This window comes from Triplophysa rosa, linkage group LG13 (assembly GCF_024868665.1).
Source record: "Triplophysa rosa linkage group LG13, Trosa_1v2, whole genome shotgun sequence".
NCBI classification, from domain to species: Eukaryota; Metazoa; Chordata; class Actinopteri; order Cypriniformes; family Nemacheilidae; genus Triplophysa; species Triplophysa rosa.
In genome coordinates this window covers 1,146,034-1,161,735 of record NC_079902.1, presented here as the reverse complement: position 1 = coordinate 1,161,735, position 15,702 = coordinate 1,146,034, and the positions used below count along the sequence as shown (strand labels likewise).

The 15,702-nt window shown below is 40.0% G+C and overlaps 2 protein-coding genes across 3 annotated transcripts; one reads left to right on the top strand and one right to left on the bottom strand.

The window, feature by feature from the left end:
* Window positions 1–5,008: 5,008 nt before the first annotated feature.
* On the bottom strand, window positions 5,009–9,980 carry si:ch211-153b23.3 (uncharacterized). The gene is made up of 11 exons (XM_057349593.1): window positions 9,958–9,980; window positions 9,021–9,218; window positions 7,343–8,815; window positions 7,168–7,260; window positions 6,970–7,074; window positions 6,746–6,855; window positions 6,468–6,656; window positions 6,225–6,387; window positions 5,970–6,135; window positions 5,544–5,638; window positions 5,009–5,457 (listed from the first exon to the last, which is right to left on the bottom strand). The coding sequence occupies exons 2-11, from the start codon at window positions 9,175–9,177 to the stop codon at window positions 5,372–5,374; spliced, it is 2,637 nt and encodes an 878-aa protein (XP_057205576.1). The 5' UTR covers window positions 9,178–9,218; window positions 9,958–9,980; the 3' UTR covers window positions 5,009–5,371.
* A 307-nt stretch (window positions 9,981–10,287) lies between these two features.
* On the top strand, window positions 10,288–14,289 carry irg1l (immunoresponsive gene 1, like). Of its 2 annotated transcripts, none has more exons than XM_057349596.1 (6): window positions 10,288–10,412; window positions 10,619–10,682; window positions 10,890–11,077; window positions 11,800–11,892; window positions 12,394–12,599; window positions 13,099–14,289. In XM_057349596.1, exons 1-6 carry the CDS (start codon window positions 10,401–10,403, stop codon window positions 14,024–14,026), a joined length of 1,491 nt encoding a protein of 496 aa, XP_057205579.1. In that variant the 5' UTR covers window positions 10,288–10,400; the 3' UTR covers window positions 14,027–14,289. The 2 variants fall into 2 exon arrangements, with proteins under 2 accessions (XP_057205579.1, XP_057205578.1); XM_057349595.1 differs by having other exon boundaries at window positions 10,288–10,418.
* The last annotated feature ends 1,413 nt before the right edge of the window (window positions 14,290–15,702 follow it).

Below are 15,702 nucleotides of genomic sequence, written 5' to 3'. Positions count from 1 at the left end.
ATCCAGCTCTATCATCTCAGCTCTTGTCAGGTCTCCACTTCCCATTCTCCGCTCTACCATCAGGTCAGGCCATGAACTGCATCCTGCTCGCTGTGGTAACCTTGGAACAATGAGACAAGACTGGCTGAGAGTAGAGTACTGTTCTGTACTCTTTGATGCAACAAGTACATCAGTTGTGTTTTTGGTTCCGATTGATCTAACTAATGCAGCCTAAACCCTCAGAGGATTTATATTATGGAAGTGTAGTGTATGCAAGATTAAAAAGATGCGTCTTTAGTCTAGATTTAAACTGACAGAGTGTGTCTGCCTCCCGGACAGTGCAGGGAAGACTATTCCAAAGTTTAGGCGCTAGATAGGAAAAGGATCTACCACCTGCACTTGATTTTGAAATTCTAGGTATTACCAACTGACAGGACGCCTGAGAGCGTAATGCACGTGAAGGACTGTAATACAAAAGGAGTTCATTCAAGTACTGAGGAGCTAAACCATGTAGGACTTTATAGGTAATAAGCAAGATTTTAAAGTTAATGCGATGCTTTATAGGTAACCAGTGCAAGGTTGACAGAACCGGGCTAATATGTTCATACTTTTTTGTACGTGTAAGAACTCGAGCTGCCGCGTTTTGGACCAGTTGGAGTTTTTGTAATAATCCAGCAGGGGAACCACCTAACAGTGCATTACAGTAATCTAGTCTTGGTGTCATGAATGCATGAATTAACTTCTCTGCATCTGACATTGACAGCATATGACGTAGTTTAGATATATTCTTAAAATGGAAAAACGCAATTTTACAGGTGTTGGCGACGTGGCTCTCAAATGACAGATTACTATCGAATAGAACGCCAAGATTTATACATATGAAAGATATCGCAAATTAAAATACATTAGTTTGAAAGTCGTGCTGACTGAGAGGAAAAAAGGGGGGGAAATTCGTGTCAGTAAACACAGAGTAATAGATTACAGTTCTTGACAATGTTACAAATTCTTGTGAAACTGAGTTGTACAGGAACTTATCCCTTTATAAAAGTTTTTTATTGTGTGTATTCAGACTGTGTTAATCATAAAGACTTTTGATCTCTGGTTTGTTCCGTGGTGCTTTTGTTATTATCAAATTGGCATCAGAGGAACGTGGTAAACCCCATTAAACAATCAGACTCTATTACAAAGACTCATTTGACATATACTGTATGTTTCTGTGCCAATGAGGAAATATTTTCACATATGTGACCCTGGACAACAAAAACAGTCTTAAGTAGCACAGGAACATTTTTAGTAATCGGCAAAAATACATGGTATGGATAAAAATTAACAATTTTTCTTTATGCCAAAAATCATTAGTATATTAAGTAAAGATCATGTTCCATGAAGATATTTTATAAATTTCCTACTGTATATGTATAAAAACTTTATTTTTGTGAGTGGATGGCCTGCTACAGTGCCTCAGATTAACAACTTCAAAGGCGATTTTCTCAATATTTTGCTTTTTTTGCACCCTCAGATTCCAGCTTTGTAAACAGTTGTTGTTCCGCCAGATAGTGTCCTATAGTAACAAACCATATATCAATAGAAAGTTTATTTCTTCAGCTTTCAGATGATGTAAAAATCTCAATTTCGAAAAATTGACCCTTAAGACTGGTTTTGTCGTCCAGGGTCACATATGTTGGTTAGGTAATAAGGTAAGTTTCTGTCTATTTTTGGTCTTTGTTTGACTCCACACTTTCTGCGGATCAGGAAGTGTAAACCAGAAGCATGGATAATTAACTGAAAGTAAAGTTATTTCAAGACACCCAACCATCCCCTCTTGTGTCACACAGGTGGTATTTTTCCGCCATTCTGCATTTACTGACTTTACTAGTTTATCTTGCAGGAGAAGTGACTGTATCATAAGGACAGGAGCAGGAAATTGTTACAGTCAAGCATTTAATGGGCCATTTGAGTCATCAAAGGCTGTATTGTAACAGGTGAACAATTTGCCGTCATTAGGAGGCGTGGGTTTCTTTTCTTAGAAATCACATGGAAAATGAGCGGGCAGTGTGTCCGGTGTTTATGTGGTTTGTTGAGAAGGAAACCCAATCTCGGTTTCATTTATTTGCCTTGCTGTAATAGGTACAACCGACTCCTGAATTCTTCGACTGTGTCATGATGTCTTGTGTGGCTGGCAGGAGATGTTGAAATGTCCTGTTTACAGTGAAAACTGCACTGCCATCAGCCCTTACTATTCCATCCCACAAAACATCATGACAAAGCCTGTATTGTGTATTATACTATAAGTAAGAGCTCTTGTGGATTTCCCTTCATTCGTGATGAATTTGTCATCACACAAACACACTGTAACCTAAGCTCCATTGCCCTAAAGACATTATTCTCCGGGTGTGTCTGCATGGTGTAACTAAATACATCAAAAGGGACAACGTACACCATGCTCAATAAGTTTCATTTGCCTGAGGATAAATGAAAATTCTGTAGGAAAGCCCATGAGTTGGTCTAACATATGGGATGGTCCTCACACAAAAACACTGACACAATGAGCCAATAATTACCAACAATTATGACACACAAATGCTGTTTCTGCACATCATTCACACAAGATTTTACACACTCTATAATCACACAGTTAATATGTTGCTAATGAATAATAGTTATAATTTGTGTCAAATAGACAGCTAAATTAAATCTTTACCAGAAATACATTCCTACTTACACTACTACACATCAGTCTAACAGGTACACAACCAAAAGAGAAGCTGCAATTATTTAGTACTGTAAGCAAGGAAGACGTGCAAAATTATTCAATCATCTAAATCAACAACATGTATGCTAAATCATAGTTTACTGAAAAAATGTGTCCTGAAATTATAGATCCTCTCCCTATTATTAATTTGTGGCTTTCAAGCTCAACTTGATCCCAGAGAATTAGTTCATTTTAGGCCTCCTGGGAGCAATATTCCTTTTTGGAAAGAAATGGCATCTGCAAGAAATTCCAGTCAGGTTTTACACACTATCATGCCACAGAGACTGCTCTCCTAAAAGTCACAAACAATCTGCTGGTGCAACTCAACCTTAGTGGCGCCTGTAACACTATTGACCACAGTGTCCTTTTAAATAGGTTGCAAAATTATGCTGGCATTAGTGTGCTAATGCCCAGGCATGATATCAAATATAGTTAGTTTTTACTGTTATGATGAAAATACTCAGCTCTGTATCTCCTTGAGGTCCCACTTCAATTCACTTGAATGATGGAATGTATAATATGTATAAAAAACTGTTTTACTTATTGGACCAAATGCTTCCACATATAACACCTAGAATACAGTTTAACTCTTAATAGATGTATTATAAAGCCTTCGTTGTCAGCTAAACATAAGTGTTCTGTTTGATAGTAATCTGTCATTTGAAAGTCACGTCACCAGCATTTGTAAAACTGTGTTTTATCATCCTAAAAATATATCAAAACTACAGCACATGCTGTCAATGGCAGATGCTGTAAAGTTGATTCATGCTTTCATGACAAGCTTAGAATACTGCAATGCCTTACTGTGTGGTCTTTTTCGGACAGTGTAGGAATGTGTTAAATTAATTATAGTCAAGTCAACTCAACTTTATTTATATAGCGCTTTTTACAATTTTCATTGTTACAAAGCAGCTGTACATAAAACATATTGACTATAAGCAAAACAATTAAAGCACACATTTAAGATAAGGGAGAGAAGAAACACAGGTCAAATATTAAACAGACTATAAATTCCTATATGCAATATTAATTAAAACTTTAAAATTCTAAAACAGCCCCCCCCCCCCGGCCAGGCAAACAGTGCAAAGCAGTATGCAAACGGTGCGGCGAGGAACCCAAAACTCCAGTCGAGAAAAACTTCTTGTTAAACGTGCTGCCTTCTCATGCTTAACATGGTCAACTTGTTAAAAAACGTATGACATAGTATTTCTGTATTTGATACACTCCCCCAGCACTCCAACTTGTTTCGGAAAGTTTTTTTCTAATTCTGAATCCCTGTGTTGTCAAAGGGATCCTATTCCTTTTATTGGCCAAAAGCACGGCAAGGCGAAGGCGATAGAGCCCGCCCACGAGCCAACCGACGAGCCAACCCGGTCTCCATCAAGATTGTCTGCGCTGCGTCAAGATGGGCTGCGCTGCACTTGCGATACTCTTGCGATAGAGAAGTTTAGGTGCTGTTTGTTCACGCCATTTCAGTGATGGATGTTATATAAACGGTGGCTATAACGCTGGATTTGGAGATGGTTTGAAACTGATAGATGGCGTGGTCCCAGCGCTAAAAGATGCCGTACATGAACTGCATGCGGTTAGTCAAACTAAGTCATACGTCTGTGTTTTGTTGGCAATCGGCATGTACGTGCATAATGTAGAAAACACGAAGGGATTCATGTGATGATGTGTTGTGTGCTCGTGCTGTAGTTCCACCCCAGTCTCCCCACTAGTACCGCCTCTAGCAGCTCGTGTTTTTCTGGAAATAATCGTACAGCTGTATCTCTCTTTTATAAATGTGATCAAACTAAATACTCTTTGAAGATATGATGTATGCAATACTACTGTATAGGCACTCAAGATTAATATAAGATTGGCAGAAACTGCCTGTGATACGCGGTCTTTAAGTATTGTGTAAACTGCCTGAAATTTTATTTCTGAGGAAGACTGAAGTGGGATTTATACAATTCATGGTAAAACCTGTGTGATGTTATTGTTGTTCATATTTGTCTGTAAAGTGTGGTTGTAGTACACATTTTTGAATATGTCAATGTACAGTAAAAAATATTTATGATTAAGTGTGTTGTGTATTTGCTGTTTTTATTGGTATTGTTTGTTGTTGTTGTTGTTTATATTTATTTGTTTTATTGATATTTTTATCATATTACACACAACATGGGAACATGCTGAAACTATTTAAATTACACACATTCGAGTAAATGACAATGAAAACCAAAAAACAATAATAGGAAGAATAATGACAATTTAGGAGAAATCAAATTCTTGTGTTCCAATATTTTATTAGACATTTATTTTAAACATTTAAAAAACTTCATTTGGTTTCTTTGAGCACCACATACTGTACATTTACAAACATAATTTATGCTGTATTGGATTTGCTATCAATCTTCGCATTGAACAGTTAAAGCTATCAGTTATTTACTTTCAAGCAAAAAAGACATGTTCCGTTGAAAGAATAGATAAATCAGAAAAAATAAATACATAGAATTGTTCAGTATTAAAACGTTGTATCAATTTTACAGCAACATATGTAACACATTCTCACTTCTTGTTTAATATTGTTGAAAAAGTGCAATCAGTAGTTATTTACACATCCTTCATAAAACAAGTCTGCTACAAAAGCTGGTCATTTTATAGCATATTATTTTTGACGCGTTCAAATATCTGCTTGACCTTCAGTGCAGGCACACAACCTTCACGTAGAATACTGATGGTTCCTGAAAATAAGCATAAACGTATGTCATTGGAGTGAATAATGGTATGAATATTGCAATTACAAAAGAAGAGTTTAATATCAGTTTACCTTCATCAATTTTCAGGCAGTTCACTACAGTTGAGGCCACCACCTCATTGGATTGTCCGTCACACAGAACTCCTTCAATCTTGTGGCCAAGACGGCTGTTTTAGAAAACAAATGCCAACTTATTAAACCCCAACTGGCAAGACATCTTGTTGCTCTAATTAAAATGTTAAGGATAGCATGTGATGCATGCTTCCTAATAATAAAAGTTGGCTTCAGATGAGGTTTTGCTTGAGTTTGTTGATCTCAGAGCACAATGCTTATTGTGTAAATGGATCAGTGCAACTGACATACAACAATGATAACATAGCAGGCTGGTTTCTTGAGAAATCCCATTTCATACAAACTTGTGTTAAGGCTGTATGATTTATTATTTATTAATTTATTCTTGCTTTAATGGATTTGTTGTGGTTTTTGATGGTTACACACCTTATGACCATGTCATGGTGAACGCTGTCAGCTTCTCCACTGGGATTGGCTGATGTTATGGCCAATGGGCCGGTGAATTCACACAGGTGAGCAGTAACAGCGTGGTCAGGAACTCGAATCATAATGCTGTCTTTAGTGCCTACACGGTCATATGCAGGCCCCACACCTAAGAAGAACAGCACCAGAGAAAACTTAATACATTAATAAATGTAAAGTTACATTCCTGAAAATAATTGTTTTTGTTAATTACATTACCAAGCTTTAGGAGCCATTCCCCCTTCGGAACAATGCAACTGATGCCTCCCGGGTAGACATTTCTCATGAACTCCCACAGCAAAGGGCTGAAAGGGGGTTTTGCTGCCACGAGTTGCTCCACACTTGAAATACAAATACAAATAGGCTTCTCTGCAGGACGGTCCTACCAGAAAGGAAACTTTGTGAGTCAACTGGATCTATTTTACAATATCAGTGTATTCAAGACTAAGAGTCAGCATGTACTTTGATAGTGTAGATCTTCTCGATTGCACTTGGGTTCTTGCACGATGCAGCCAAGGCATAAACCGTGTCTGTAGGGATACCACACACGCCATTTTCCAGAATTTTGGCAATCTTGAGGAGTCCACTGGTTCCCCGCGAATCAGCAATAGCACATGGATGTGTGGTCACAGGTTCCTTCTTTCTTTGGTCCTTGGGGGAAACAAACCTTTTTTGTATAACTACAGTATGAATGTGTGGCATTATGAAACTTTTGTCCACATTGATAAATAATTTTATACCTTGATAAGGGAAGGCCCAACTGGTATCAGGGTCTTGGAAAAGATGCAGTTCACAAGTGATGCTAGCATGCCGTACAAGCAAATGATGGCAAATATTGCTAGCATGGCAACTAAAAAAAACACAAAAATAGTTTTGAAAATAGGCAAGGTGATTTTTACACTCCACGTGATTTTACACAGATAAAAGAAACCCGGTATGCATGATAATGTAGTCTGTGTTGTACCTTCCAGCTGATAGGGGAGTCTTCTGTAGACAGAGAGGAGAAAACAGACAACGATGACCTCCATGACTGTGGTCAATGCTAAAAGAACGATATTGCCATAGGCAGCTGCAAAAAAGGAAATTCACAATGCATTCTCAAACGAAAAGTACAAGAGGCTGTGTTGTACTGAGACGGGCATATATTAGTGCACAGACCTACCGACTAAAATCAGGAAAGCATTGATGACCAGGAATACTATCGCCCCAGCTGCAAAGCCATTAGCCGACTCTGTGGATATTTGTAAACGATGTCCTGTGGGGGAAAATACATGATCTTATCATTCTTCCAAAACAATTTCTTTATAATGTCTATTAAATATATTGCATTGTCATACCTGCAAATCTAAACCAGCTCCATGTAGCCCAAATAGCTGCGTAAAAGGATGGAATGACGGAGCCAAATCGTTGACCACCGTGTACCTGTAGCCGACTGACATAGGCCTGGACAATGCCTCCTGGGATGAGCACCCAGGGAACAGTCAAGTCGAAGAATGCCAGGCCTGTCTGACTGCTGTGAATGGCTGAGAGAGCGGCCACTCCATTGGTGAGATAGAATAATGCGTCAGGAAGGGGTGCACCTTTGTCCTTGAGTTGGTCCAGTTTCGATCTCTTGAAGTAACCGAGACATCCCTGCAGAGATTCAGTGGAGACGGGCTGGGGTCCGACTGGAATCAAAGACTTCTCAGCGATGGTGTTGATAAGGCGTGCGAAGGTGCCGTAGATGGAAAGGGCAGTGAAGAGCGAACAAGTCACTCCAAAGAAGATGTAGTACCCGTTGATGGGAATTTGGGAGATGGTTGATATGGTCACCAGGACGAAGACTGAATTGTGAACCAGCTCGAGGGAGTCCTTGTTCAGACTCATGATGCAGAAAAGCAAGGCAGCGGACAAAAAGAACCAGTTACCAACCATGGCTTGCCTTCCTACTCCAGCTTCAGTCCTGCCGATAGATGCAGACACCACATACTCTTCCCAGGTCTTCACCAGCCAAAAAGCAGAGTGCAGGCCAAACTTGGTAGCATGGTAGCAGTCTTGACGCAGGTGTGCGTAATAACTAGACAGAAGCTGGGCAGCAGAGTTTATGGATATCCAAATGGCACCCACTGGGATGGACGGGAAGTAGCCAAAGGCGTAAAAGGCGAAGATAAATGGCGAGACGGTGTCGCAGAAGAATCCCAGGGCCATGGGTTCAGCATACTTAGTGTTCTTCTTCTTTTCTTGTCCCAAGCTTTGGGAGCTGCTAGCACTGGTGGTTCCTAGGAGAAGCACGTTGAAGAGAGGATTTCCAAAACCCTTTAGCACGTAGCGCTGGGCTAACCCTTTGATCAGTAGTGCTGAGGAGCCATATATGGCAAAGAGCAGGATTAGAAGCTCCAGAACTCCGGAGACCACTAAAGCCCACCCTGCCACCAGACCCACGGCCTCAAAAATCAGTGTGAGGGTGATGGCCCCAAACACAAAGGGCATGATGTAGTTTACAGTTGCTGAACAAAAGGCCAACAGAAAGGAAAGAAGGATGTAAGGGACCAGCCCAGCTATGGCAGACTCTTTGATGTGCATTGCAGCAATAGTGTTACTGATGGTCGAGTTAATGTAAAGATCTTGGGATGTGCTATTCATCCATGCCGATTCATTGGAAGAGCTTGGTCTCGGTTGGTTGGCACCCAGAAAGATTCTTGTGGCACCGTAGCTCCCCCAAAGCGCTGCATATCCTACAAATGACGTGCCACTCAGATGGTCGTATTTTCGGAAAGACAGCAAGCCTGCCACAAGCTGACACACTCCACCGATTAGAATGAGATGAACACCTGCACAAACAAAATAGGGATACATGAGGTATTAACAAATGTCTAGTGCTGGCAAAATGCATTACAGCGGGCCAGTGAATTCACACAACAAAGAACAACTAATTACCGCTATATACTGTATAGTACATGTCTAATTCTGGCAAATGTTTGGCTTAAATAAATATGATTTGGTTAAATAAAAAACACATTTGGTGTACAAAGAGACCTGCTAATATGTTTTCCACTCCCTCTGCAGGAATGCCAGTCCGGGCTCCGTGAAAGTTCTGCAGCAGGATGAGGAAAGCACTGATGCCATTGGCCAGGAGCCCAAGCACACCTGGCTCACCATAAAAACTTGCAGGAAATCCACTTGCTGATGCCATGAACTCTTTTACTTTTGACTGCTGCTTCTGATGAGATTTAACTGGGTAATTGGGACACAGGAAAGGTTCAAATGAAGACAAACAGTGATTTGATCTTGATCTCAAACATAATTAACTAATTGACTAATTCACAGTTTGCCTAAATTTGATTGGTTTAAAGAAACAGAACGTATTTGTACATTTACTGGTGTATGTCTACAAACAGGATTCAGAAAATCCTAGATAATTACACTGTAAGAATTAAAATGGAACATTTATTGAATTAAAACAGACATGGTTATTCAAAGCGTTTTTCTCAAGATGAAAACACATGATCAAAACTCTTCTCATATTGCATTCTCTGGCACACTTTGGGTGCTCTGGGGTTTCTACTAAACAGTTCAGTCATTGTTGTGCTCTCAAACTCCCACTACAACTACACAGGTGTTTAGTTCAACAGCCGGCTGAGCAGGAGCCAACAGTTTCTTCTCATAATGGATGTTTTAAACGGGAGGCATTTCAACTTAAACTCAAATCTGAGCCTTCGCACCCCTCAGACAGAGACAGTACACAGTCTAAGTCACGTCAAACACGCAGCAGACAGGGGTCAAAAAGACAGACAAAACCCAAGAGAAAACTTACGGTAAGTCTGAACTTTTCAACAGGTGTTTGATTACTTAATAAATGTCATAAAAATGTTTATGTTGATTTGTATACATACACATATTTCAGATATATTTCAGATATTATATTTTATATGATTATATATCATAATACATAAAGCAGAAAGAAGAAACCTACCTAGTGAAGATCTCTGATGTGTATCGCAGTATTGAGATGTTTGTGAAGAATGATAGAATGTTTATAGAAACATTCATAATGGAGGTGGGAGGAGCTTCGGTGATGTTAGCCAACCCTTGCTCTCTCATCAATGATGACATCAATGACCCTTGCATGAGACCATTTGTTTCCTGCTGTGAAATCCCACCTATAAAACTAAAAATAACCTTACCTGGGAAATTCCAGCCCAGTTCAGTGGGTGTTTCATCTTGTGTCTTTCTTGGTCCAGTATCATATAAAAGGTAGACATGAACACACCAGCCTCATAAGCATCCTCCATCTACCATTTCTTCTGCATGCCATCAGAGCGAGAGAAGAGGAGACGATCTCTAGTCCATCTGTAAATCATCGAGAACAATATTGGACATCTTTATAACCAAATATTGACCAAAATAATCATCAACATGCTTTCAATGGTACAGGTAGAAACAATTAAATGCTATCGTGTTATAGAATTGCCTATGTTAGTTTTATCTTGAGAAACAGAATACGTGTCCTTTACTGAAGAATCATAAGAAAGTCAGAGTGTAAGGTTGAATAGGTCAGCATGCTATGACATTTAGCCTATAGTTAAAACCATGAGTAATGGTAAAGTGACTTGAGCGTAATTGTTTGCACACAGAGATCTGTGAGACACCTGTCTGTCATATCTGCCGCTCGAGGATTCCATAAGTCTGCGCTAGAGGGTGAGCAAGCTCTACTTTACACAGCACACACCCTTACAAATCCTATAAACTGCTGTTTATTAACGCAACACAAACAACTGACAACGTACAGAAATCATGAGTCTAGGGTTTCATTTTGGGTTTGGGATTTCAATAAACATTCATCTTTAGTTACTGTCAGAACTACGTACATTTTGTCAGTCCGAATCATGCTGTGTCTGTTTCTAGTGGCAGAGCGGCCTTCCCCTGATGAAACAGTGACCAGCAGCTTTGGCAGGTTCATTCAGAGCGTACAGCCGAGGCATCTGTCGCCAACCGTGCTGCAGCGCAGTAAGCGTATGGTGCTGGACAGCATTGGTGTCGGGCTTCTAGGGAGCACCACTGAAGTGTTTCAACTCACCCTGCAGCATTGCCAGGTAAGGCATGCTGCCAAGAGGAACAATTGTGGCAGCAACATGAGATAACTACAGTAGCATACCATTTCAATTCCTTAATAGTGGTGTGTGTGTGTGTGCGTGTGCGTGTACTTTAATTGTTTTGCTGATAGTCAATATGTCTCATGTACAGCTGCTTTATAACAATGAAAATTGTAAAAAGCGCTATATAAATAAAGTTGAGTTGAGTTGGTGTTTGCCAAGATGATTCTCAATAAACTTAGGTCTGTAACACACATAGCAATGTGATGGCAACACCACTGCATCATATGGGGTTGAATGGGAAACCACACCTATATATTTCTTTGAATTACTTTTATTGCATCTAAAATATCAGCATTCGAAACGAAACAGTCATAGCATTTTGTATGCAATCATCTTAACAGGCAAGTTAATCAGCGATGTGTGAACAAGTGTCTGTGTAATACCCAAAGACAGCCAAGGAAGTAAATAACCTGTCTGTTTCCATGATATTAATGAATACTGTTTATGAAAAACAGAATTATAAGTAGAAGCATTCATTCCAGTCTCCCGTGATTAATGACATGACATTTACAGGATACATTTATTTCCTGCTCATGTCTGTTTACTGTCTCAACCTTCAGGTTAAGGCAGATGTTGACATAGGATGTTTTTATTCAGCTCTTACTTATTTAGCTCTTAGAGTTAAATCCACTAACCGGTCTTTGACTGTCTTCCAAAAGCACATGTATGCCTCCGATGACATCAGCTTCGTCTATGGGCGCCAAGGTGTGAAGCTCTCTCCTACCCTTGCCACCTTTGTCAACGGAGTGGCAGTAAGTATCGACATACTGAGCCTTATGTCTGTATTTTTGAGGATGTCCAGTGCAATGCAGTGTAAAGTCATAATCTTGTGTTGTAACATTCTGGACATATTTTGGAATCATAAACATATCCACCCATACTGTATGTGTAGTAATGTAAAAAGCAAACATTAATTCCATAAAAAAAAAGTCAACTCACTTTAATTCAACCTGTTGTTGTAGTACGAGAGTCTGCTATAAACAGTGTGTTTAATCAGGAGGTTTGTATTTGACATTTCGAAACTAGACAGACTTCAGACATGCTCTGTTAGTGGGTCTTGCTCATAGGAACTGTGGTCATGCACAGGTCATTCTGTCCCCTCCGCTGTGTTATGGCTAGCCTAGAGAAGACGTCAATAGGCCTTTAGTAGGCTTTTTACTATACACATGCACTAGAAACCATCATACCACAGTTGCAATTAGGAAGGAGTTAGATCTGTGTTTAAGATGTTTAATGTTTTGAATTTTCCAAAGGCACACTCAATGGACTTTGATGACACTTGGCATCCTGCGACCCACCCCTCTGGAGCAGTACTGCCTGCCCTTCTGGCTATAAGCGACATGCTGCCCAACAACAGCAAACCAAGCGGCCTTGACTTTCTAACTGCCTTCAACGTGGGAATCGAAATACAGGGAAGACTGATGAGATTCTCCAATGAGGCTCACAACATCCCTAAGAGGTTAGAGTCCACCTCATACTGTGGTATTATTTTCCCACCAAGTGAGCGATAAGAACAGCAAATGTTTTGAGAGCGTGGCTGCCTAACAACATGGGCATTTTGTGAGTTCATGTAGACAGCTGGAAGGGTTGGGACTTGAATTAAAGCTACTCAAAGCTCCTTTACACAAGAGTGCACGCAGTCCAACTGCTTGGGCTCCGAGAATAGAGATAAACAGCAATTTGTTATTTCCTGAGTACTCGGAAAAACACCTGGGTCCACCAGCGTTTCAAAATACTGACAGAATCTGGAGGTTATACTGTGTAAGGGGAACAAGAAAACATTAATGGTGCTTGCTAAGGCTATTACTTTTATTTTTATTCTACTTTTTTATTGCTCATAAGGTGGGGCAGGGGTTTAATAGACTCATATGAAAGCTAAAATAGACATAGACAAGCAACACTCATATTTTGCAGATGTTGTTTTAATGTCTACGTTCTCTTTCTGTTTGACCCATTAGATTCCACCCGCCCAGTGTAGTGGGAACTCTGGGTAGTGCTGCCGCCTGCGCCCGCCTCCTCTGTCTGGATCGCAATCAATGCAGTAATGCGCTGGCCATCGCTGCATCACTAGCAGGGGCACCAATGGCCAATGCTGCAACCCAGTCCAAACCACTTCACATCGGTAATGCATCCCGTCTTGGTCTTGAAGCAGCCCTGTTGGCGTCTCGTGGGCTTGAAGCAAGTCCCCTTGTACTGGATGCAGTACCTGGGGTAGCTGGCTTCAGCGCATTCTATGAAGACTACGCCCCGCACCCCATCAGTTCCCCGGAGGAGGAAGACCACAGTTTCCTCCTAGAGAGGCAAGACATCGCTTTCAAGCGTTTTCCCGCCCACCTCGGAATGCACTGGATTGCAGATGCGGCCGCCATTGTGCACAAGACCCTGGTCGGCCTCAGAGGGGGCAGCATTTCTCCAAACGTGGTGCAAGATATCCTGTTGAGGGTGCCGGTGTCCAAATACATCAACCGCCCTCTCCCAGAGTCAGAGCATGAGGCGCGTCACTCCTTCCAGTTTAACGCCTGCACTGCTTTGTTGGATGGCGAAGTGACGGTCCAGTCCTTCCACCCAGAGGTCCTCCAACGGCCTGAACTCCATGCGCTCCTCTCCCGTGTCCGCTTGGAGCACCCCCACGACAACCCAGCCAATTTCAACATAATGTACGGTGAGGTGGAGGTGACCTTAGTAAGTGGAGATGTTCTGCGAGGGCGCTGCGACACTTTCTATGGTCACTGGAGGAACCCGCTTTGCGAAGAAACCCTTCGGAAGAAGTTCCGTAACAATGCAGGTGCAGTTTTGGCTCCCGAGAGAGTGGAGAAGCTGATAGAAGCCGTCGAAGACCTGGAACATTTAGATGACTGCAAACCACTGCTAGCACAGCTGCAGTGAACCACGTGGTGCTTTTAGTATGGCATGAGATGAATCTTGAACGTTTTCTTTGTAACCTGTATGGTTTATATTTCTCCAGAAAATGATGTATAAACATTTCCACTACTACATTGTTTACCTTACCTGTTGTCTGTTTTCATGCGTTTCATATTTAAGAGATTTTTGTTCAAGCAAGTTTGTAAATATAAATGTTTTTTAAATCTCTTTTATATATTTGATTGTACTGTCTATTTGGTGACTTCTGCTTTAATTGTGATAAGCATGAACGCATGTATTTCTCTTTTTAGGTTGCAACCTAAATAAATTTTATATTGATGACGTGGTGCATATTTTCCTTTATTTTTTACCGTTCAGTATTTCATCATTAAAATAAAAACGCTTGAAACAACGTTTAGTTTAACTCACTAAAAAGTAAAAAGAAGGCATGTTCAAATCATTAATGAATTAATCTTTTCAACTGAATCGTTCTTTTTAGTGAATCTGATGAATGCATTAGCAAAGGTCCAAATAGGTTTTTATTTGGGTCTAAAAACAGAAATTTCTCTCATTCAGTAAAACTTTTGCTATGTAGCTTAGCTAATTTTTGTTCATTGTTTTGTGGTTAGATTAGATACAGTTACACATATTCTTTAAGTACGTAGTTTAATACATATTTATATAACTCATTCTATTTTTAAAATACACATAAGACAATATGATGAGAAATTATAATTATTACAGTATGCTCTTGCTCTTTTCTGCTATTTTGCATGTTCCAAATTTATGTGCATTAAGTCACAGTAAAACAGACGAAAAAACACACTGCACACATAATTCCTTTCCGATGTAATTTTCTCATTTTAATTGTTTAATTGGGACTGACTGTTCATACTGTATTCTATGTGATCAAATCTGATGAGTTTGTTCTGACAGTGTAGTATCTTCATTTGTTTTAATAGGAAAGGCATACATTTGAGCAAAATCCCAAAACGCTTTCTCATACATCACTGTGGCTGTGGAAAACTAGGAAACTGTATAAAAGTTTACGTAACTGTCTTATATAGTTGATGAGTGCATGAGGAGGTGGTGAATTGGCTACCCGTTCTCACTCACGACTCGTCACATATTGGTGTTCAGTCAGCGCCCGTCGCGTTGCTTTTTAATGCGCAGGGTACCTCTTTGATGTCGTTTTTTGAAGAGCGGGGTATTCTGTTGCTTTAGGTTGTTCACTATAGACTCCAGAGTGAGACGTGTTTAGTTTAAATAGCAGTAGGTTCTGTTTACACCAAGTGAAAATACCAGCATTTCTTAGCAGTATGCTGTTTACACTAACCAAAAATAGCTGTATTTTCTTTGGATTAAGTAGAAATAGTAGTTAGATACTATTGGTACTTATAAATAGTGGCAGATAACATTACTATTTGCACCTAAATATTGTTGTGCATTAAACATTATGCAATAATAACAGAGTGTAAATCATTATATTTATAAAAAAGATTAAAATCATGGCAACTTATTGAGATATTAAAGCCCTACCCCTAACCTTACCCTAAACCTAAACTTTATGAATAAAAATGAATTTGAAGTCTTAAATCAATTTTATTGAAAAAATGCCTTTATGATCTGTAATGTGATAGAAAAAGGTAATAGAGCGTTTTCAACGAGAGGTGGATTCAAACCCCGGTCTCCAGTGCCAA

Bases quoted from the DNA above. Each gene is read 5' to 3' on its own strand.
- irg1l (XM_057349595.1), top strand. The intron at 10,683-10,889 runs GTGAGCAAGCTC...GTCTGTTTCTAG, and splicing joins CCATAAGTCTGCGCTAGAGG to TGGCAGAGCGGCCTTCCCCT. The intron at 11,078-11,799 runs GTAAGGCATGCT...GTCTTCCAAAAG, and splicing joins TCACCCTGCAGCATTGCCAG to CACATGTATGCCTCCGATGA.
- si:ch211-153b23.3 (XM_057349593.1), bottom strand. From the start codon at position 9,177: ATGGCATCAGCAAGTGGATTTCCTGCAAGTTTTTATGGTGAGCCAGGT. The intron at 8,816-9,020 runs GTCTCTTTGTAC...TTGTTTGTGCAG, and splicing joins AGTGGAAAACATATTAGCAG to GTGTTCATCTCATTCTAATC. The intron at 7,075-7,167 runs GTAGGTCTGTGC...CCTTTTTTGCAG, and splicing joins TGCTTTCCTGATTTTAGTCG to CTGCCTATGGCAATATCGTT.